Source organism: Ruditapes philippinarum, unplaced genomic scaffold (genome assembly GCF_026571515.1).
Source record: "Ruditapes philippinarum isolate M1 unplaced genomic scaffold, ASM2657151v2 ctg2564_1_1_1_1, whole genome shotgun sequence".
NCBI classification, from domain to species: domain Eukaryota; kingdom Metazoa; phylum Mollusca; class Bivalvia; order Venerida; family Veneridae; genus Ruditapes; species Ruditapes philippinarum.
Window position 1 is genome coordinate 63,430 of NW_026863521.1, and position 23,318 is coordinate 86,747.

General features: G+C 31.0%; 2 protein-coding genes across 2 annotated transcripts in view; both read left to right on the forward strand.

The window, feature by feature from the left end:
* LOC132722293 (uncharacterized) overlaps positions 1–23,318 on the forward strand; it is a gene marked incomplete at its 3' end in the record, with an annotated part of 74,963 nt that overhangs the window by 44,354 nt on the left and 7,291 nt on the right. The gene's annotated exons all lie outside the window — the stretch shown is intronic.
* On the forward strand, positions 1,411–3,481 carry LOC132722295 (uncharacterized). The gene is made up of 2 exons (XM_060706766.1): positions 1,411–1,696; positions 1,862–3,481. Exons 1-2 carry the CDS (start codon positions 1,411–1,413, stop codon positions 2,641–2,643), a joined length of 1,068 nt encoding a protein of 355 aa, XP_060562749.1. The 3' UTR covers positions 2,644–3,481.

The window sequence follows — 23,318 nt, forward strand, 5'->3', positions numbered from 1 at the left end:
ACAGAAATTAGACATTGAAGAAGGTACTTATAGTTAAAGATTCTAGTTTGCTAACTGCATTCAGGCGATAAAGATATCGAAAGACAAAAATCAAAATCTCGTGAAGTGCTGCTTGGCATTCGTGGCGAAGCCAAAGCAAAAGAAAGTAGCATTTGTGAAGGATATTCCAATCTTTTATTTATTCAAATGTCAAACCGTAAAACGTATATTAGAACAGCCAACAGTTTCTTTGACATTTCTCTGGCTTTTAAAGAGGTCAGTCGTTATATTTAAAATCAAACCTAAGAAATAAATTTCTTAACTTTGCAGGATTGAATAATACATGTAATTACAGAAACAAATTCATTGAAAACAAGCTTGGTCACGATGATGTATTTTTTAATTATTTCCCCATAACATAGGTGTTTTGCCTTTTTATGTCCTATGGCTAAAAATTCAACCATATCGTGTAAACATGTACCGTATTTTGACATGAACAGAACCTCACTTTAATTAAACTAACATTTTACATCTTATTTCAAATATGATCAGGCGCAGTAGTCATTTGATATAAAAGCAAATGTATTATCCGGTATCATTAAAGCATACCATTGTATACGAGTGATATAAATATAATATAGTAAAATATAATAAACCAAACTATATCTTGCAACATATTATATAAAGACATTGAGTATTGAACAATGCATCAATGAAGTCCAATAAAGTGTAATTGAATTTTACTTTACTTTTACATTGCTAAATACAATGTACCAATATACAACGGCTGGTAAGTACGATAAGGCATATATGAAATAAGCTTTAAAATATTTCAAGTTCAGCAGGAGACGATTAATTAAAGTTTATAAGTACGCATTTACAAAAATAAAATTTGCGCGACCAATTTATTTTTGTAAATGCGTACCAATAAATTTAACTGGCTTAGTGTTTAAAATATTTTTTGTACACTCTCAACATGTCTCCGCCCTCTTTTGTCAGGCGACATTGATTGACACCCCGAAATACAAAAAAAATATTCCTGTCAATATTGGCGACGTCCTTTTGCAAAGTAGAATCTGTCTTCGCTGGCAGGTCAAGGATTATGTTTAATGTTGGACTACATGTATATACATGCTGAGAACTAACAGGAGAGAGACAGGTCAATTCCCAGTTTACAGGTAGATTCCTTAGAAGAAACAGTGATAAATAGCGGTGGTTTATAAGATTAATTAATCAAGGATTTGTGATATCATGTACAATGTAGTGGTTATATATTTGGAATATTGTGTTTTAAGAATAAAAGTGTGCAAATATTTAATAGAATAATGACTTTTTAAATAAAATTTTTGGATTTTATGACTTTCATGAGAAAGATATACGGATTTTATAAGAAATTGTGAGAAATTTGTGACAAAATATTTTGATTTAAAAATGGAAAGTGCTAATTCTCAAAATGAATCATCTTGTCAGTCAAATATTGCTGAACTTGCGGGACAAAGTATTCCCAACGAACAGGGGCAAAGTATCCCCATCGAACAGGGGCAAAGTATCCCCACTATATCGGGCCAAAGTATGCCTGATGGTATATTGCAAGCTATGCTTCACCAGCAAACATTGCTTTTAAAGACAGTCCAGGCATTGCAGCAAAAAACAATAAATGACAAGAATGACTGTGTGAGTGATGGTGAAAGTGGCAATGAATCCACACAAGTAAGGAGTAAAATATGAAAAACAAGATCAACAAGGAAAGGCGGCGTTCAATGAACGCAACCCCCATATGACCCAGCAACAAGAACCAATGGCAAGGAGCCCAGGCGGACCCCAAACATAAAAAGGACAGGGCAACGACACGTTAATCATTAAATCATAAATACATGTATAGCTTCCTCAAATGCTCCTGCGTCATATGAACTAGATGACGTTTCTTCAGAAGAAGAGAAATCTGACACAAGTGACTGTGAAGATTTACGCTCAATGAACAAACTTTACAATGAAAGCGACAATGTCACTGACGAAATCCACGAAAAACTTGCCAGTAATATCAATTTGTCTCTTAGAAAAAGACTTTCCAAGAAAGATCAAAAAGAGGTACTTGAAAACTTTCACAGACCTGCAAATGTTGTTAATATGAGATTCCCTAAGGTTAACATTGAACTATGGGAAGATGCCCATCAAAATTTGAGAAATAAAGACATGAATTTATCGAAAACCCAGGGCTTAATTCTAACAGCGTGCTCATCTGTTGTTGAAATAGCACAGAAATGCCTAACAAAACAGAAAAAAGAAATAAAAACAAAAGAATGCACAAATGCATTAGTCTGTCTATCGGCAGCATTCACAGAGATAACTCAAATAAGACGAGAGAACTTCAAGTCTGGAATGCATCAGGAGTTTAAATCCCGACTGTGCAGCACAGATAACGAACCGTCCACTAAGTGGATATTTGGGGACGAACTGGGCAAGAAAATAAAAGAGATAAATGACACAAAGGCTGTGTCATTAAAACTAACAATAAGGTCAGAAAGAGGAAGTTTCAATAAGCATCGCAGTCACCCTTACTCAAACTCCAAAAAAGGGAAACAACCCATGTACAAGAAGCCTTTTTTAGGCAAACGTCGTTTCCAGAAATCAAAGTACAAGACGGAGGAAAACGGGTGGAAATAAATAATCCAGATACATTAATTTGTGAGGAACCAGAGGTTAGCATTTTACATAGTTTTAACATTAAGAATACACCTAATAACTTTATAGCTGGTAAAATAAGCAAGTTTGTTTCATCTTGGGAAAATATTTCGTCTGATCCTTGGATTATCAATACCGTAAAAGGAATAGAAATACCTTTTCTTGAATTAGCGTGTCAAACCGTTATTCCTAATCCTATATCATTTAATTCCGAAGAATGTTTGCTAATTGAAACAGAATTAAATGTACTTTTGGGTAAACAGGTGATTGAAAAGGTCTCTGATACACAACTAAGCAAAGATGTTGGTTTTATTTCAAACTTGTTTATAAGATATAAGAAAGCTGGAACTATTCGATTGATTTTAAATTTAAAACGATTGAATGACATTATTGACTCAAAGCATTTTAAAATGGAAACATTGCAGTCAGCTATAACATTAATGAAACCGGGATCTTTCTTTGCTAGTTGTGATTTAAAGGACGCATATTACAGTTTAATGTGAAAAAACCATATAGAAAATATCTGAGATTCTTTTTCAGTGGGGTTTGTTACCAGTATACTTGCCTCCCAAATGGTTTGAATTTAGGACCTCGGTACTTTACGAAACTATTAAAATGTGTTTCCTCTCAACTTAGATAAAGATCATTTTTAAATGTATTTTACATTGACGATACTCTGCTAAATGGGGATACATATGAAGAATGTAAAGATAATGTTTATCAGACAGTTTCCTTGTTTGATAGTTTAGGATTGACTATTCACCCTAGCAAAAGTGGTTTCATTCCTACACAAATAATTGAATTTCTTGGATTTGTGCTAAATAGCATCACAATGACAGTGTATCCCACGAAAAATGTGCCAAAATTGTAGCCCGCTGTGCTTTGATATTATCAATGACCACTTGTACTATCAGAGAATTATCTCAAGTAATTGGGAAATAAGTGGCATGCTCTCCTGCGGTGCCACATGCTGCTATATATTACAAACGATTAGAGATTAGGAAAAATGAGGCTTTGATGGTCAATAAAGGGAACTTTGAAGTAACTGTTCTATTGGATGAAGAGTGTAAAAGTGATATTCAATGGTGAATATCTAATCTACCCACATGTGAAAAAACAGTGAATAGCACAAAGCCTGATACTGTGATCTTTACAGATTCAAGCAATGAGGGGTGGGGTAGTGTTATGAATGACCTAGCAACAGGTGGTCAATGGGATGAAAGAGAGCGTACAAATCATATCAATTATCTTGAACTTAAGGCTGTTTTGTTAGCACTTCAATCATTCTGCAAAGAAATGCGCAATAAGCATATACGAATAAGATCTGATAATACAGTTACAGTCATATGCATCAATAAACAAGGGTCTATGAAATACAATCTCAATGATATAACTCGTCAAATTTGGTTGTTTGCTATAGAAAGAGAGATATGGCTCTCCTGTGAACATATTAAAGGTTCAAATAATGTATCTGCAGATTCAGAGTCACGGGTTTTTAATTTAGATACCGAATGGATGCTGAACAAAAATGTATTTCAAATGATTTGTAAGCTTTATGGGAATCCTGACATTGATCTGTTTGCAAACAGGATAAATTGTCAAGTGTCTCGGTACTATTCTTGGAGGGAAGACCCTAATACAATAGCTGTAGATGCATTTTTACAATCATGGGCTTCTAATTTGAACTACTTATTTCCTCCTTTTAGTTGTATCAGTCAAGCTCTACAGAAAATACAACAAGAAGAAGCAGAAGCTGTTTTAGTTGCACCGGTATGCCCAACGCAAGTGTGGTTCCCGCAGCTACTGAAAATGACAATAACATGTCCTTATCTTCTTCCAGTACAGGAAGATCTACTAACATTACCCGGCAATCAGTACCCACACCCTCTACTGAAAAAACTTCATCTAGCTGTGTTCCGTATCTCTGGCAACATCTTAAAGACCAATGACTATCAGATGATGTTACAGAAATCATACTGCATTCATGGAGAAATACAACAATAAAGCAATATAGGAGTTATTTCCAGAAATGGATGTGTTTTTGTGTTGAAAGGGACATTAATCCCATTTCACCAAATGTAAATAATATTTTAGAATTTTTGGCAATGCTCTATAAGAAAGGACTTGGTTACAGTGCTTTGTGTACGGCTCGTTCAGCCATAAATTCATTTATTTTGTCAGGAGAAAATGCTGGTCAACATTTCCTTGTGAAAAGATTTATGAGAGGTGTGTTTATTTTAAGACCAGCCCTGCCTAGGTATAATGTTACTTGGGATGCTTCAAAGGTACTTGATTATCTTGCTTCGGCTAGTGTAAATAATTTGAAACAGCTGACATTAACTGTTGTTATGTTGTTGTGTCTTTTATCAGGACAAAGATTACAATCTTTGCATTGCATAGATATTAGGAACATAGAGTTTTCTACACATCATGTAAAAATTAGATTCGGTGATCTTTTGAAGCAATCCAGACCTAATTACCATTTAAAAGAGTTGATGTTTAAAGAATACACGGACAAAAGATTATGCATAGTAAGCCTACTGAAACGTCATCTCAATGATACAAAGAATCTAAGAAATACAGAAACTGCTCTTTTCATTAGCTTTTGTAGGCCATATAAAAAGGTAACAAAAGATACAATAGGTAGGTGGGTAAAAATGGTTATGAAAGATGCAGGTATAGATACCAATATTTTCCGACCTCATAGCTGTAGGTCATCAGCTGTATCCATTGTAAACAAATTAAGGTTGCCCCTAGCAACCATTTTACGTACTGCTGGTTGGTCAAGTGAGTGTAATTTCAGAAAGTATTATAATAAGCCTATAACTAATGATACAGCATTTGCAGATGCTATTTTATCTACCAATACAGCTGTTGTTTCACAATAAAAATGTGTACATTTGTAAATACTAGAGTAGTAAATAATATCAATTGTTTGATTAGATAGACATTTTATATAATGTATACTTTATAGTATTGTGACATGCATTTCATGTATTTTAATTATAGTTGGGTGTAATAAATAATTATAGACACAAACTGAAATTGTTTGAAACTTTAGTGAGTACAAATCCTTGAGCCACTGCTCACCTGACTTGGCGGTCTCTAAATTTCTCCTGTTAGTTCTCAGCATGTATATACATGTAGTCCAATATAAAATTTATATGAAATTTATTGAAATATGAATAATATTGGACTAGTGTATATAATGCTGAGGACTGACAGGCCCAACCCCGCCCATCCCGTATATGTATGGTACTACGCCAAGTCAGGAAATAAGTCGCTGAAGTCTGGGAATTGACCTGTCTCTCTCCTGTCAGTCCTCAGCATTATATGCACTAGTCCAATATTATTCATATTTCAATAAATTTCATATAAATTTTCTATTTATAGTTATGATGTTTATAAGGACATTGGGATTCGCATTCATGATGAAGGATTGTCGTCTAAGGACGAGTAATTTGTTAGAACCAAGTTAGGTACCTGTCCAGCATTACCTTGTTTTCAATGTTGCTCTTTTACTTTATTAATTATTTATTGGAATATAAGCCTAAATGTAACACCTTTTCTCATTTGTATTCAAAATTTCATAGTTACTGTAGCTTTTCGGCCCTTTTTATTGTGAATATAATTCAGTACCAGTAAGAAATTTTATCAAAAAAAAGAACTTCCCAACCTTTTCCATGTGGTCTGACAATATATTGTTCAAAGTATTGATTTGCCTGAAATGGGGTCTCAGTTATTGCACATGGGCATTCAAGATAGAATTCCCCAGGTGTTTTTTCTAAAGACCACAAGTTCTCTAAGGTAACTTTTAACAACATGCAAAATAAATCGCTGTACTATTTTAACTGCTGTGTTGCATAGAAAACAAAATATATCTCTGATTTGATGAAGTTATATAGATGCCCTTCAGGTAAAATAGACAGTATTGGACGAAAACGATGAAGGACCGGAAGACTGCTAGAAAACCAGTTTTGTTTTCAGTTAAAACGTTTAGATTAAAAACTCGGATTAAAAAAAAACTGTTCACCATCTATTACATATATATTTTGTTTCTGGAGAGAAAAGGTAAGTTAATAGATATGTTTGTTTTCACGGCTACTTTCTCTTTTAATCCTATGTTTTTTTATGAAAAAAATGTCCACGATATTATAAGACGAGCGTCTAAACTAACTGTCTTGTGCATCGCACAAATGTAAACAAAATAACAATATCCCTGTAGCTCCGCCTCCAAGGCACACCTGCGGAATAGCGTCGGTTAATCAGTTCATTCGATTTACCTGGTTTGTAGCACTGGTTGTTTAAAGCTGATTTACTGAAATAAATTAATTCAAATTTTAAAAGTACTGTAATCTAATTGGAAAAAAAATAATTTCAAACACTAAGATGAAATAAAAACATATTCATCTATTTATTTCGTTCTGTAAATATGAAATATGGTTTTATATTGATATTATGCAGCATAAACACTACTAAATCTATACAGCACGTCATTTTCAAAACTGCATAAATAAATTGTTCTATCTTTTTACAAGTTAATATTATGATATTATGATATGATTAATCGAGCGGTTTCATATTGACCAAGGGCTGTCGCATTTGTTTTCACTCGTAGGCCAAATATGAAATCACCCGATACGGACTTTTTTTGATAAATCAACAACACAAATTGAAACAGTTTCGAGATAAATTATAACATTTTGCCCCAGTATCAAATCTACAAATCAAATTCAGAGACATGTGCTATATCGATTTGTCTAATTTCTTCTACACTTGTTTTTTTGTTGTTGTTTTTATTATTATTATTATTATTATTATTATTATTATTATTATTATTATTATTATTTCGTTTTTCCCGTTTTTAAGGTGACTGGTATCCCTATCGTTGACAGGTACAAGTTAAGATGTAAACTTTGGACTTATTCAACAGATACGTTGTTTTTGTAGCACTTTGATAACGATTATATACTTTAATGTAATGGTATTGAAAGATTTTTAATTCATAGAACTAAATAATAAAAATATTTAAAACACTGTCAGTAACTTGTGTTTCAAAACGGAAAAAGGTTAACAAATATTTCAGTCTACCATATAAATAAAATCTGTTCATTTAACAAAATATATATTTAAGTAATCAAGGAGAGGATGAAGAACAACACGTCAGGAACACCAGAGTGGGTTTACGTTAATTTATTTATCTACCGGTTTCGATCATATAATGACCTTCATCAGGAAAATATATATTTGACTTGTCATTTAAAGCATAAAAATATGTAAATGACTTAATTCTACTAGTAGATGACAACCGAGGTGACAATCGGCCAGTCGTTTGAGCACGAGCAAGCACGTGAGTGGGACCGACTGTCTTCTGTAAACTAGCTTGCGGGACTCGATTTCATAGAATCAAGTGTTTTGAATCCCTCGAATATTAACATGTGGACGGCACAGCCTCTACCAGTCGGTTATAGAGTCTCTCATTTAAATATCAGAAGTTCCTTTTATTAACAATATAAAATAATAAAAATCACAGCTTTTTCTCCTTATTCCGTTTCAACATGATAGATTTTTCAATGAGGAAAACTTAGAGAGAAAGAAATTAAATTCTTATCAACAGGTTGTCCAAATCAAAAAACACTATGTAAATAACTCTATCAAGTACAAGGATTAATTTGTCAATCATTGCTTTAGAAATAACGAAAACGTAGGTATGACTTCTTAGATAAAGTGACAGATGAATGTTACTATAATGCACTTAATATATTTATTTATACAGTGTATACAAGCTCACCATGTTAAATGTAAACAACAGATAATCCTTATTTATGCACTTAACAACGCTCTTATTATGGTTACATATTTGTATTTCTGTTTTGTTTCAAAATCAGCCTTTCAATGAAATTTTATGTTTAGTTTTAAAGTCCAGTGTTTAAGTGGCATAGAAAAGCATTACATTAAGCAGGTTTCCAGTCTGCTTACGTCTGGGGAATGTATGCCATAAACTTCTCTGTTAAACCAGACATAAGGTCTTTCATAATCATTTGGGCTTTTTTGTATTTTTAAGGTTCTCCATGGTCTTGATTTGCAAGCACTTTCGAATCCAGTTGTTTTCTGTTGGTACACATATTATAGTAGTATTTCCTGCTATTGCATGTTCAAAACACATTTTTGATAAATTCATATTTTACAAAAAATATCTCGAATGAATGTAATCAATTGTTTATTTGTAGTAACATCCAGATATATGTAGCAGGACTGGATAAAAACCTTACGATTTTCAATGTTATTTAGGCAAACCAAGGCCAATATCGCATAGCAGTTGATAACACCATTGGGTCATGTTACAAGTATTGTTTTTTTATTCAAAAAGTTTTTTTCCACTTTGTTTTATTACTGTACGGAGAGACACTATGTGTGCAATGTAAAGTAGGCTTTTTCTCAAATAGAAAAAGAAAGATTATCATTAATCATTTCGAAAAATTTCGTGGGCTCGTTTTATAAAATGCTTTTAAATTTCTTCATACATATTCTTTAAATTTCTTCATACATATTCATTTACCTTTTCCGTAAAATGTGCCTCTTGACTTGAAAAAAATACGGCCAAGTGTTTACTCTCAGACTATATAGAAAAAAACTACTGCTTTTAAGGCACCAAAGTAACGTATGAATGAAATGAAATTGATTTAACTGGCAATATAAATATGTATTGCATTTATTACCGCTTCACTCATGAAATATAAAAATATTAAATATATGCAAATACTCATTTTACCGAAAAAGTTATTTGTTTGTTCGAAAAATAAACTAACACATTCTCCCTACCCTTTATTATATTCAAACGAGAACTTTTAAACCAACAGAAATAATGATTAAAGTTATAAGATTTTTCAGAAAATATGTTTCATTAAATTTGCCTTAATTATATGTATATTTAAGCCTATAATGTTTAAAAACAAAATTAAACAGAAGACAATAAGAAAATTAACTTTATTAGTACTATTGACTTATTCGATGCAGAGAGAAGTGGAATTCTTAATGATCAATGATTAGAACAAGACATCTTTAAGTCAAACTACCCGGGTATACAAGAATGCGGAAGTGTCTGTATATATTAGTATGTAGATAAAAGGTCGATAAGAACAAATCAGGCAATTACACAAATATTTGACACAATCTGTTAGGATTGAAGTTGTCAGTTAAATTTTATTAAAAGGATATTTTTTCTAACTATTCCTGCAACTTCTACGTACTTACTTAAAGCCTTTATTTCAAATTTGGCTGTATTTAATCTCGAAGTGCAAACATAAAACAATGTAAGTGGAACACAGCTCCAGTCCTATACAAACCATATATGTTCCAATTAAAAATATTTCATAGTTGCCGTAATTGATTGATCGCTTTCGTACCGTAAACTGTATGATAATATTAAATTAAAGTTGTTTTTCGAAAAATTAAGGTAAGAATACCATTGGTTCTGAGAAAAAGACGGCAAGTATCAAAACAACAGAAATAAGTGAAACCTGAAGAATCAGACATATTCTATTTGAGAATTGTATCTAAATATTGTCTTAAAGTAAACACATCCTTATTATATTGACATTCCAAATATCAAATTTGCTTTTCAAACAATGCTTTAATATTTGCAGAATCTGAACTCTCGTTTCACAGCTTTCAAACACAAAAAGAAAATCATTTAACACTTGTGTTCATTTATAAAATCGATTCCCTGACGCTATATTAAGATTTCTATTTATTGTGTATCATGTGCAGTCTATGGTCTGTATCAATTTTTAAATGTAACACCATATAATCATAATCATAAAAGCAAAGATCAGACCAAAGCTACGAAAATAATCCATTATATCTGAATAACTCTCTGAATAACTAGTTCGTTGTTGTTATAATCAGAGTTTTAAAAGTTTAGGCCTTTTATTTACATTATAATAAATGATTACACCCTTTTTGACTTAATAATGGTTTACACTTTTTGCGATGTTCCAACTACTGTGCAACAGTACAGTGTTGGTTTCAGTCAACAGTTTTTCTTTAAAGCATTTCAGTCCGACCTATCGCATATTAAACAGAACCCCTCAACTCCCGTAGACTATCTATAAGGATTCTCAAACCCACAACATAGCCATCGTTCTCAAGTATACGCCATCGAATGGCCCTTATTAAACAATGAACTGTTTGCATTTGACTGTACTGTATTGTACATAATTCATGTTAAATACAAACAAACAATATCTCATTGTTCAGGCTTCACCAGGAATGGTTGCAAAATGAGGAAGTATCGCAATAAAAGATAAATTAAAATGTTGTCAATTAGATATGTATTCCTTGTTTAATGAACAACTTAAAAGACAAATGAGTTTAATATAAAGCTATAGGCATTAAACTGTCACTCGTTAAAGAAGTGGCATTATCTTAAGTACACACTCAAAGCTTTACTGTTTTATTCAAGCGTAGCTTATGTGTACCTATATCAATCTTGTCGTTAATTGCAGGTATTTAACTCCTATGATCATGAAGAGATTCGTTAAAAGATAAAACATGTTTGCATGAATAATTGTTTTGCTATATCTAGGGGCTATATTCATGATCTTGAATATTTTTTCCGGAAGTTTACTATTATAACATACCTCGGGCTATTCAACATGTTTAAAATTGTGTGTTACTATGTTGTTGTTTTTTGTTGTTGTTTTTTTTTGTTTTTTTTTTTGGAGGGGCGCTGTCCTTGGAAGATATGTCTTTAGCCTCTAAAATTCAATATTATAGATAATATTGGATTTTTCTTGGCTTGAATTTCTATAAATGTATATATTTGATATCAAACATAATAATAATTATTATGGTAGGATATATCACATTATTACACAACATACAAAATATATACAAAAGGTGAATATATATTCAAAGTGTTGCTGATGTTAAAGATGCTAACGGCGTGGACGGTAGCTTGCATTTTGTTTTCCACGGAAAAACTAAATCAATCCAAATCGTTTTGGGTGTTCTGTCTGGGTGTTTTGTTGTTGTTGATGATGTTGTTTGTTGTTTTTGTTGTTGTTGTTGTTGTTGTTGTTTGCGTTATTTTTTTTAAATCATATTATTATATCTATTTAAATAGAACTGATATCAATAGTACAAGAGCAAATTCAATTTTTATTTCATATATTGCAGAAATATATATCGGTCGCACACACATATTGTTGTATTATTTTTAGTCCCTTTATGTCTCAGAAATGTTTTATTTTTCTTAAAAAGCTTTTTATATTAATGTATTTTTATTGAATCCAAAAAGCAAATTACCTTAACCATAATTTTCATCTTTTTCATCTGTTTCCTTTTGGCAGTTGGTAAAGGTATAATGATCTAGTATTTTGTATTTAAGTCAACATTCTACTATGTTTACATTTGCTACTTTCATGACAAATTATTTCACATTATTGCAAAATTTGTATTCTTTGTTTCTGAAACAAAATGTGCCAAACGCGTCAGCAATTTCAATTCCAAAAGTCAACGAAATTTCAAAGATTATGGGAAATCGAATGTATCTGTTTAAAAGTAAATAAGGAGAGTTCAATGAAAACAAAATAAAAACAAGAGCCGGTCTAACCGGGTGTTTCTTTTTCTCGACTAGGTTTTTGACACAGAGAAGTAGATTTTTGTTGATAACTTGTAGCTATAGAGTTATGTCCAAGGAAAAGTTCAAAGTGTAAAAATAAAAAAGGCATAACTCCAAAAGTAGACTATGCAGAGTTGTGGCAAAACAATTCTTATCACACTGCAGACGGTCGGGCATAAAAACTTACGATAACAAGTTTTATCAGAAACTGAAACTGCTTTTGTGTGAGTTAATATAATTATTTTGTCCTTACAATTATGTTGTTTAAAGAAAGAGGACTTTTGTTCAACAAATTAACATGTGCTTCATGGTGAGTGTAAATCTGGAAGAAAATCGGGATTTTGCGTTAGTCTAAGTATAAAAGTTTAAGTCATGTTGATACAAGTATCATGTTTGTGATTGGTAGAATAGATTTTATCAATATCAATATCCAATAATTTACCCTTTATCTCAATGTATAAAGCTTTAGTCCTCCAGTTCTTATCATATTTTATATCATTCAAAGGTGCAGGTTTTAAGTCGTTCTTAAAGAATGTGAAAAGGCTTTTAATCAGAGAAGGTATTGTTTTCTAAAACTCATCTCTAAGGGACACTAGTTGGAGTGTAGATAAAAACACTTAATGGTGACAATTCGTACTCAAATGTTTCATTATAACGAGTAAAACATTTCACTACCAATAATTTCAAAAGACCCTGATAAAATTATTTGATATGGTTAAAAAATCATTTTTTTCTTGATTATTATCTTAATATAAATCTTAATAATATACATATTTTTCAATATATTCTTTTACTTGCCTCATTTAAAAAGTATATCTGATTATTTTCATATATCAGAACGAAACAACATGAAATCAAGTTTTAGTATGAGAAACTTAATCAAATGTTTTAACTTAATTAAACAAAAATTAAAATAAAGAGTTGATGCATGACAATAGCTGAACTCTTTTTTCAACTGATATATATTAAATCAGAATAATTATACTTATGCGTTTTAAAATGTTTTTTCAAGTGTTGCAAATATTGGTGTTGCTGGCGCATATTGAAAATGTTCGTAAGTAGAACATCTTAAAATTAACAAAAACTGAAACAGAAAATATTTCTAACCTGTCTTCTCAATGATATTCAGTTTCCTTTTTGACTGTATATGCATATTTATAACGTTTTTATATTTGTTTTTATTTATTCATATGACATGGTTAATTGCAGTTATGATAAAACGTAGTATTGTTAAATACTTTATATGAATGTTGAAAAATCTTAAAAAAATACCAAGCTAATTGCATATTTACTAATTAAATAAAATAGAAAATTAAATCTATATATCTTAAGGTCACAAAATTTAATTTTCAAAAGATTTTTTTGCCATTTGTTTTAGCTGATTTATATAACTTTATCAATCAGATATGTGTAAAGCAAATACTTACCCACACTGTCATGGTTGGAGCAGTTGTTCAAAAATGTGCGGAGGAGGGACTCGTAAGCAGATGTGTAAATCCTGCAAGCTTTATATAGACAAGTGGTTTCATGAAAACTGTAACGAGCATTGTAACTACAACTGCCCTTATTATTCCGGAAGATGTCATTATCCTGCATGGAGATATGACGAATGTTGTGAAAGTATGAACAATTCAATTTTTTTTATTTAGACAGCTGGTTAGCAATTACATTTCATATGACTGTACTGTTGTTTTTTTTCGATGGAATATTGTATAAAGTTGCATAATGAACTGTCTACTAAAGATACTCGTAGATGCTTATTACGAATGATTACAATTATTTGAATTTTTTAGATCGTTGTGATTTAATTGACATCCAAACTAGTCTACGATAATCAGCTTCATTGTTTGAAAAAGAATGATAATGAGTGTACAATATTTTTCTACTTGTTTTTGTAGGTTATAGACATAGCAATATAGCTCACTGTAACCCGGTTGAGGAAATCCTGACAATATCAAATGAACACAATGCTATGATCCATACTACCATGCAGGATACGGAAATGGCTGCAAAGGTTAAACTTTCTTTATTAACTTTTGTTTGATCAAAATTAATTGAGTTTTTTTTCTGTGCATACAAAAACAGATACAATGTCACATGCAAACATTTTAAGACAAAACATTAACAAATAAGTTTACAGTATTTACATGGATGCTGCAGTTGTTTATAAAAAGCAAAATGGCGAACCATAAGTTGTAGCAGCATTAAAGAGTTTGCCCTTCCAACATTGTCTAAATAATAGTAAAAGATGTGCATAAATTATGTTGTTTTTGGAATACAATGAATGGTACATATTAGCAATCAATATCATATCATTTGAGAAATAGAACTTATTTTTAGGAAAAATTCAAATACTGACAAAACTTGAATTAAAGAAAAAGTACAAAAAAAAGAAAGAAACATAAATAGAAAGAAAGAATAAATTAATAAGCAACGTGTAGAAAGAAGTTTCCCGCCCAGTTCCTCCTGTCCTCAGCATCCATATAATAGTTATGAACAACAATTTAAAAACGTTGTTAAAAATCTTTTGGAAGATTTGATAAAATTTTAAACTTGAAGGAATAACATATTATTGTCTTCATCACTATCGTGACTTATACCGAAAAGCAATTTATGGGCACTTAGAGGGTGACAATTCTATTGATAAATAATGTAACCCTCTGTTTTTTTATATAATGGGCATTTGAAGAAATAATGGACTGCGTCTTCAGAATAAAAACCGTATTCACAATTTTTATTGTCACGTAAATGATTGTAGTGCAAATCGGAATTTAGACTACTACACTTTATTATTGGTAGCCTTCAAAAAGATAGTTTTATTATAGTTTTATGAATCCGATCCTGCAACATTTTTTTCCATTTTAGCAGTTCTGTGTAGCGTTCTGTAGTGGTTTTTATATCTCTATTTTATCTCTTTTTGGCTTGCGGCCACAGGCCATTTGTTTTGGAAAGTTGTTCCGGTTAGGTGGTTTCCTGCTTACATTTGTTAGTGCATGATGGAACGGGTTTCCGCTGCAATCGTTACAATCCTGGCAATTCCGTCATACTGCGGAATCAGACGAAGTAATATTACGGAAATCTAAGCTATTTCTAGTTACTACGGTAATCCCATTTTGTTTCTTTAAATAGGATTTCTATTTTAATTTGATTTATCGGTTTAAAGCGTAAGTAGAAGGAAGAAATAAATTACAAATGTTTCGTTTCAATTCGTTTTCAGGACGCAAAAGTTAGTTTCTTTTATGATTGATTTTTGTCTTTATTAGTTTTATACAATTGAGAATGGCTACTGTAGTAATATTCCGTCTCCAAAGGACGGTCCTACTTACCAAAAGATCGTGACCGAATCACACAGAGAATTAGTGCAAACAAGTTAAAATTGCAAACTGGGTTTTAGCAAAATGCTGCTCCAAAAAGGGGTATGTAGTATTTATGTACAAATCAGCGTAATTAAAAATCAATTAATACAGGCGTCTGACATTAAAACATGCATGTAATGACTAATGACGTCAAGTAGTTGATTGACCTTGACAGGTGACCTGTCTGCATAATGACAATTAAAATGTATGAGAATATGATAACGTTGCATTAACAAAATATGCCTTACGGTTGACGAAACGTAAGTTGAATTATCGGAAACTCCCAGACGTTTGAAAAGTCATGGTGTTTTAGTTTCACGAAAACGGTTATGTAGTTTACTGCAAATTTGTATGTAGTTTTTTGTTGTACTGCAGATTTGTAAGTATTTACTGCAGATTTGTATGTAGTTTTCTGCAGATGTTTATATAGTTTACTGCAGATTTGTATATATTTTACCGCAAATGTATATGTACATGTTGTTTCCTGTAGATTTGTATGTAGTTTACTGCAGGTTTGTGAGTAGTTTTCTGCAGATATTTATGTAGTTAATTGCAGATTTGTATGTAGTTTTCTGGTCCTTTTTTTGGTCCAAATTTGCACGCATAACACTGGTGGCACAAATGGGCACAAGTGCCCGTCCAGTCTTTGGGTTACCCTACCTACCACTTTAAAGGTGAAACTTTTTTTTCGTAAAAAAAAATCCTAAATAAACAATTAAAAAATAGTGATAATAAATTGACCCTCTATACCTGTAAAAACATAGGTACCTTGTTTTTGTACTGGTATATAAGGTCAATTTATGATTATCATTTTTATAATTATTTCTTTATCATAAAGAGCTAATTTAGGAGGTTTTTAAAAAAATCATTTTTAAAAGGCAGGGATGATGGCACAACTGGGCAAGCCTTTCCTTTTAAAAGGAAACTTTATTATAGATTAAAAAGAGACACATTTCAATTTTATTTGACATTTGCATAAATTTATATGTGGACAAATCTTCGAAATGAGGAAGTCATCGAAATATCTGTCATCTGTGTTTACTCTTGAAACAGATTGATGCCTGTTAATGAGTAAAGGGTATCTATGATCAAAAAGATAAAGCACACATACTTCAACCGAGGATTACTGTACTTGCGTTTAAAACGATAAAAATATAGAGTCAAGATAAAACGTATTTATAACATGAAATGTTTGACACAATATAGCTTTATGTTTGTTTATTTATTTATTTAAAGAGTTGTGGCTTTTTTCTTTTGACATGAAAATACAAAGGAAAAAACTATATGTGGCGATAACATACATACTCTAACCGGTCGAAAACAAATTTGCTGTCATTTACGCAATAGGTATTTATCATAGGACTATAATTTAATGTCGACACACATATATTGAGTGTTAAATAAATAATATAATCACATCTTTCTAGTCATAAACAGTGAATCAAATGACAGAAAGAAAAATGTTCATGTTCTTGCAGCTATTAGAATATAATATACACTATGTTTGACCTTTACCTTATTTTTTATAAGGACATACCATATATTAATGTTAATGGCGGAAATGCGGGTTTGTCTTCTTTTTGTTTGTTGTGTGTTACTTGGTTTGAAGAACGTTTTAATTTATACGAATGATATCTGTGTTGAAGAAATAACATACAACTCATTTATTCACGAGTAACCAAGCATTTGAATGATGGTCAATTATTATGGGTTTTAAAAACTTGCAACTTGGTTACATGCTTCTTTCAAAAAGAACTGTTGAAAAATAATAGCCTTCCTGTTAGTTTGTTTTTAACAGGGATAATGAGGATTGATGTATGTACCTCTACTATTACATTCAGCAGCAGGTTCATTCCATAAATGACTCTATATATACAATATATAAATATGTATTTGTCATTCAATATCTTTAATTAAAACATTCTTTGTATGAGTTGTTAGTTTTTCAGTGTGTATTTACCCTTGCAGTTTCAGTTAACGGTTGATATATACCTATCAATATAAGCAAATTATTGGCACAAACTATTTTTTTCAAAAATTAATATACACAGACAAGTGCCTATATAAAAAAAACCTTAATTTAAAATATTTAAAAAGTTATACACATATCATGATATTCTAAAGTTGTTTTATAACTTAAGCCTAAAGTGTACAGACCTGTACATGTATTTTATCATTTATTGTAACAACGTAGTTCTCAACCAATACAAATCCATTTTAATGTGTGCAAAGTCTCGTTATCTTATATATAATGATCCAATACATAATCGATTTTAAAAACAAATGTCTAGCCGAGTATAAAATAACTTGGTTCGCATATAATTTCAGTTGAAAAAAAAAATCTGCTTGACTGTTTAACATGTCATTTGTTCTTCATTAAATTGAGGATGATATTTATTATCCAGCGTATTGTATTTATCTTTATAATTTTTAAAACTAATAACACTGAAGCTGGTAGTTGCCATGGAGCTGGCATTTGTAATTGGATACGGTGGGAGTCATGGTCAGACTGTAGTGTGACATGTGGTGGGGGGACTAGAACGCGATATAGGTTATTTTGCTGTAAATTAAGCTTAGTAAATGACTTAAATGCCTGTATGAAGAATTGCCATCATGACATGGATTATTACAATCAATATGATTCTGAAACAGAATCCTGCAACACATTTTGTTACAATGGTGATTACCAATATTGGAGCAATGATTGCAGATGTAGTGATACATTCTATGGAACCTGTTGTGGAAATCGTAAGTTAATAGAATTCATTTGTACTAACTACGTTTTCTTTAATTTTCAGCTGAAACACAACTTTACAAATATGAACCTGCTAATTCAATTCCGAATTTCATCTTGAACTAATATTGACTCAGATAATAAATAAAGTTAGCTTACCAAACAACAAAACAATGATTTTAGGGCTACGTTTTTGCATAAAAAATGTATTTTTTTTATACATTTTGCAATTGATGTTATTTGTACAAAGACAGATGTTGCTTTTGATGTTCACTTGTTCGTCTATTTGCTAGAAGTATAATAATACATATCTTTCGTGTAAAAAATGTTAACATACAAATTTATGTTCACAAGATTTATTCATAACCTAGCATTTACAATAGTTTAAGAGATATACAAACGACTTCAAGAAATTTATTTTTCGGCCATGAACATATGAGCAGTGTCAATTTAAAGGCCATCATTTTAGTATTCAAAGACATATTCTAATAACATTATGTAATGTAATATGGTCATTCATTTAATTAATAATATAATTATAAGAATTTCATGATTTAAGTGTAGTGAAAATATGCAGCTTTATGGTTTAAATTCATTCTTATAGTATGTTTGTATGTAGCGCCTCCGGGAATTATCACAAGTTTTAAATCCAGCAAGACAAGAGAATGTTGGTTATAGATTAAAAAGAGACACATTTCAATTTTATTTAACATTTGTATAAATTTATATGTGGACAAATCTTCGAAATGAAGAAGTCATCGAAATATCTGTCATCTGTGTTTACTCTTGAAACAGATTGATGCCTGTAAATGAGTAAAGGGTATCTATGATCAAAAAGATAAAGCACACATACTTCAACCGAGGATTACTGTACTTACGTTTAAAACGATATAAATATAGAGTCAAGATAAAACGTATTTATAACATGAAATGTTTGACAAAATATAGCTTTTTGTTTGTTTATTTATTAAAAGAGTTCTGGCTTTGTTCTTTTGACATGAAAATACAAAGGAAAAACTATATGTGGCGATAACATACATACTCTAACCGGTCGAAAACAAATTTGCTGTTATTTACGCAATAGGTTTTTATCATAGGACTCTAATTTAATGTCGACACACATATATTGAGTGTTAAATAAATAATATAATCACATCTTTCTAGTCATAAACAGTGAATCAAATGACAGAAAGAAAAATGTTCATGTTCTTGCAGCTATCATAATATAATATACACAATGTTTGACCTTTACCTTATTTTATAATGACATGCAATATATTAATGTTAATGGCGGAAATGCGGGTTTGTCTTCTTTTTGTTTGTTGTGTGTTACTTGGTTTGAAGAACGTTTTAATTTAATTTTAGGGCTATGTTTTTGCATAAAAAATTGAACTTTTTATACATTTTGCAATTGATGTTATTTGTACAAAGACAGATGTTGCTTTTGATGTTCACTTGTTCGTATATTTGCTAGAAGTATAAAAATACATATCTTTCGTGTAAAATAAAATAACATACAAATTTATGTTCACAAGATTTATTCATAACCTAGCATTTACAATATTTTAAGAGATATACAAACGACTTCAAGAAATTTATTTTTCGGCATGAACATATGAGCAGTGTCTATATTCATTCTTATAGTATGTATGTATGTATGTATGTATGTATGTATGCATGCATGTATGTATGTATGTATGTATGTATGTATGTATGTATGTATGTATGCATGCATGCATGCATGCATGCATGCATGTATGTATGTATGTATGTATGTATGTATGTATGTATGTATGTATGTATGTATGTATTATGTATGTATGTATGTATGTATATATGTCCGCACGTACGTAAGCGTACGCACGTACGTAAGCGTATTTACTTAAAATGGTTCCAAAAGAATATGTATGTTAATATTTTTATTTAAGCATAAAGTTTCAAGTGAGTGCCTCCTTAACTTTTTATTTTAGCATCGAACAAACTTTAAAATATTGAACAATTACAAAACTATTACTCAACAATTTGCAAAAGACTGCATTTTATCTATTGATTACGGACTGAGAAATTTGTTTGTATTGTATAAACTTGTACGAGTACATATTGCATGCTTCGTGAAAATTTATGATCACAAATAATGTAAGTGATAATGTCAAAGAGATATTTGTTTAGAATGAGGCCGCACTTTTGATATTCAGATAGAAAAACAGTTATTGTATTGCCTAAAGCTGGCTGATTATATCCTAATTTGAAGGATACTATCCACCAAAACTCATCCTGACATGACAACAAACATAACAAGTTGACATAGCACATTACATTTAAGTATATCTTTGAAACTAAATCTATTTGTAACTTGATACTTAATAAGTCACATATAATGCTTTAGCAAGGTTTTGCAGTTGAAGTGAACCAAATGGTATAAAGCTAGAACGATATAACAATTTGTTTTGCAGGGAAAATGATTTTGTTCCCATTGCCAAACCATGATGGAGGATGGAAATAATGTATCATTAAGTTGTGGCCTAGGATACCATTTGTAATGACTTGATTCAAGAAGAAAAGAGGCTAGACAGTGATTTTGATACCCTCACAGCACAGTGAATTTACTGAATACTTAGAAAAACAAGAAATTTTATACAATTGACATTTAAGTTAAAAAAGGTTGTGTTTTAGGTGTCCTATAACGGAAATACTTTTACTAATTACTTAAATCTGGTTTTATTAACAATCAATGTTGTTTTATCAAGCAATTCCCTGACCGTGTTTTTATTTTCCGGGTGTTTAAAACTATGGCAGACTTATTTTTGATACAGGTATGCATTTCAAATAAGCAAATGCATTTTAGACTTACATGTACAAAATAATTAAATTTTTACTATCTTATGTATCTTTTAGATTGAAAATGTACATCGATTATTTTATATTATATGTATTTAAACGGTAAGATTAATACAAATAATAAACATATTGTACGAGTGAAATCGTGATAATGAAATAAGGGGAAAATTTAAACAAGAAAACTAATTCTTCTGCTCCTCTTAGTTTCTTTAATGCTTACCAGCATTGATTTTAGAATCATGTGGTAGATCGGAGTTAAGATAAATTATTGTATCGCAAATAAACACAAAGCACGACAGTCTACATGCTAAAACGTATGTTTCTTATCTACGCGGTTTGCGAGTGTCAGCTTGCATTACTGACATAGCCTACCTCTAAACATTGTAACAATATTGTTTGATAAACACCTGTTTATGCTGTTTTATTCTTTGTAGCATATCAATTTTAAAACAAATATATAATATCGAGCCTTTTTTAGATAGAATTGTAGAATAATTGATACTTTATATAAAATCAAATTAGTAATTTAGCAAATATTAAATTTAAGCCGAGCCGTTTAGTGGTTTCTTTCAACAAGGAACATTTACTTAGATGATATAATGATAACGTTACTTTATTTTTACATGAATGCAAAATATCACCAGTTTTGCTGATACAAATAATCAAACAATCAAATTTCGCGTTTTATCTAGTTTTTAATCAAATCATTTACAATAAAACTGGAATAGTTTGACAACAACTTAAATTCGAAACGAAATAATACATAATTGTTAAACGATACTCGAAAACGTCACAAACGATTAATCTAGTTTATTGCGAAGAGCATTTAAATACGTTATGAACAAGAGCTGTCGGTAGGACAGCATGCTCGACTATTCATAGTGCTTGATAGTAACAGAACCTTGATAATATAAAATTTTCTTAAAAGTTAACAAAAGGGCCATTTTTTCTTTAAATCCATGTTACATTTATAAGCCTTGGAGAGTCCTATTATGCTCTAAAAGAAGTGAATAAAATTTCAACTTGTTTCAAAGTCAGATGTCAATGAAATATGAAAATATCTGAGGTGGTATGGAAATTTAATGTAGATTCAAAATGCCTGATAGAGTTACCTCCTGTCTACAGGTTGGTGTCATGATGGTGAACATGATTGTGTGTAAAGTTTCAAAGCCATATGTTAATGGACTTTGACAATATTTGAGGTGTTACAAAAACTTTAAGGTAAATTCTAAGTCCGAAATGGGGCATGATTTTAACAAAATGCTTGATAGAGATACCTCCTCCTGTCTACATGTTGGGGTCATGATGATGAACAAGTGTGCAAAGTTTTAAAGCCATATGTATATGGACTAAGAAAATATTTGAGGTGTTACTAAAACTTTAGCATAAGTGGTTACACCGACGCTCGGCTGACTACAATAGCTCTACTTATTCTTATCAAATAGTCGAGCTAGAAAATTACTGTAAATCTTAGGGTGGATCTTTATCTATTTACGTCTATTATGACTACATATATTCGATGGGTAATTCGAAAATTCATAATATGTTAATGAAAGCTTACGATGTTGGCTGTCATTCTTGACTTCGGACAAAGATTGCATGAATGAAATATGACGAATAAAATATATATTCGGACAAAATATACAGTACTGTGTGAAATCCATTGCTCAAGCAGATTAGACTGTAGCCTAAACATATTGTTTAGGCAAAAGCTCCTATATAACATGGCGTGTTTATTTTTCCTTCTTACCTTGAATAATTTAAACACGAATAAGCTTAGGTTTGTGCAACTTGATAGGCCAGAAAATTACCCTGCTGTTGCAAGTATCTGAAAGTTATACGCATTATTATCTGTTACACATCATTCCAATAAAGAAGCACACATGGTCATTAAAATTATTTGTTATAAAACTTGTAGGTGATGGCGGTTAAAAGAACTTCGTTTTTATAACGATGATAATGGCGGGCAGCAACCAAGTATAAACGTCTTTAATACCTATTCCGGTGTTAAAACATAGCCGCTAATCTTTAATGTCGCTTTTTCTAAGTAACGGACAGTTGTCAATGTAAATAAATATCTGTCATTTAGTTTTACCCTCCGATA

Bases quoted from the DNA above. Each gene is read 5' to 3' on its own strand.
- LOC132722295 (XM_060706766.1), top strand. From the start codon at position 1,411: ATGGAAAGTGCTAATTCTCAAAATGAATCATCTTGTCAGTCAAATATT. The intron at 1,697-1,861 runs GTAAAATATGAA...ATACATGTATAG, and splicing joins TGAATCCACACAAGTAAGGA to CTTCCTCAAATGCTCCTGCG.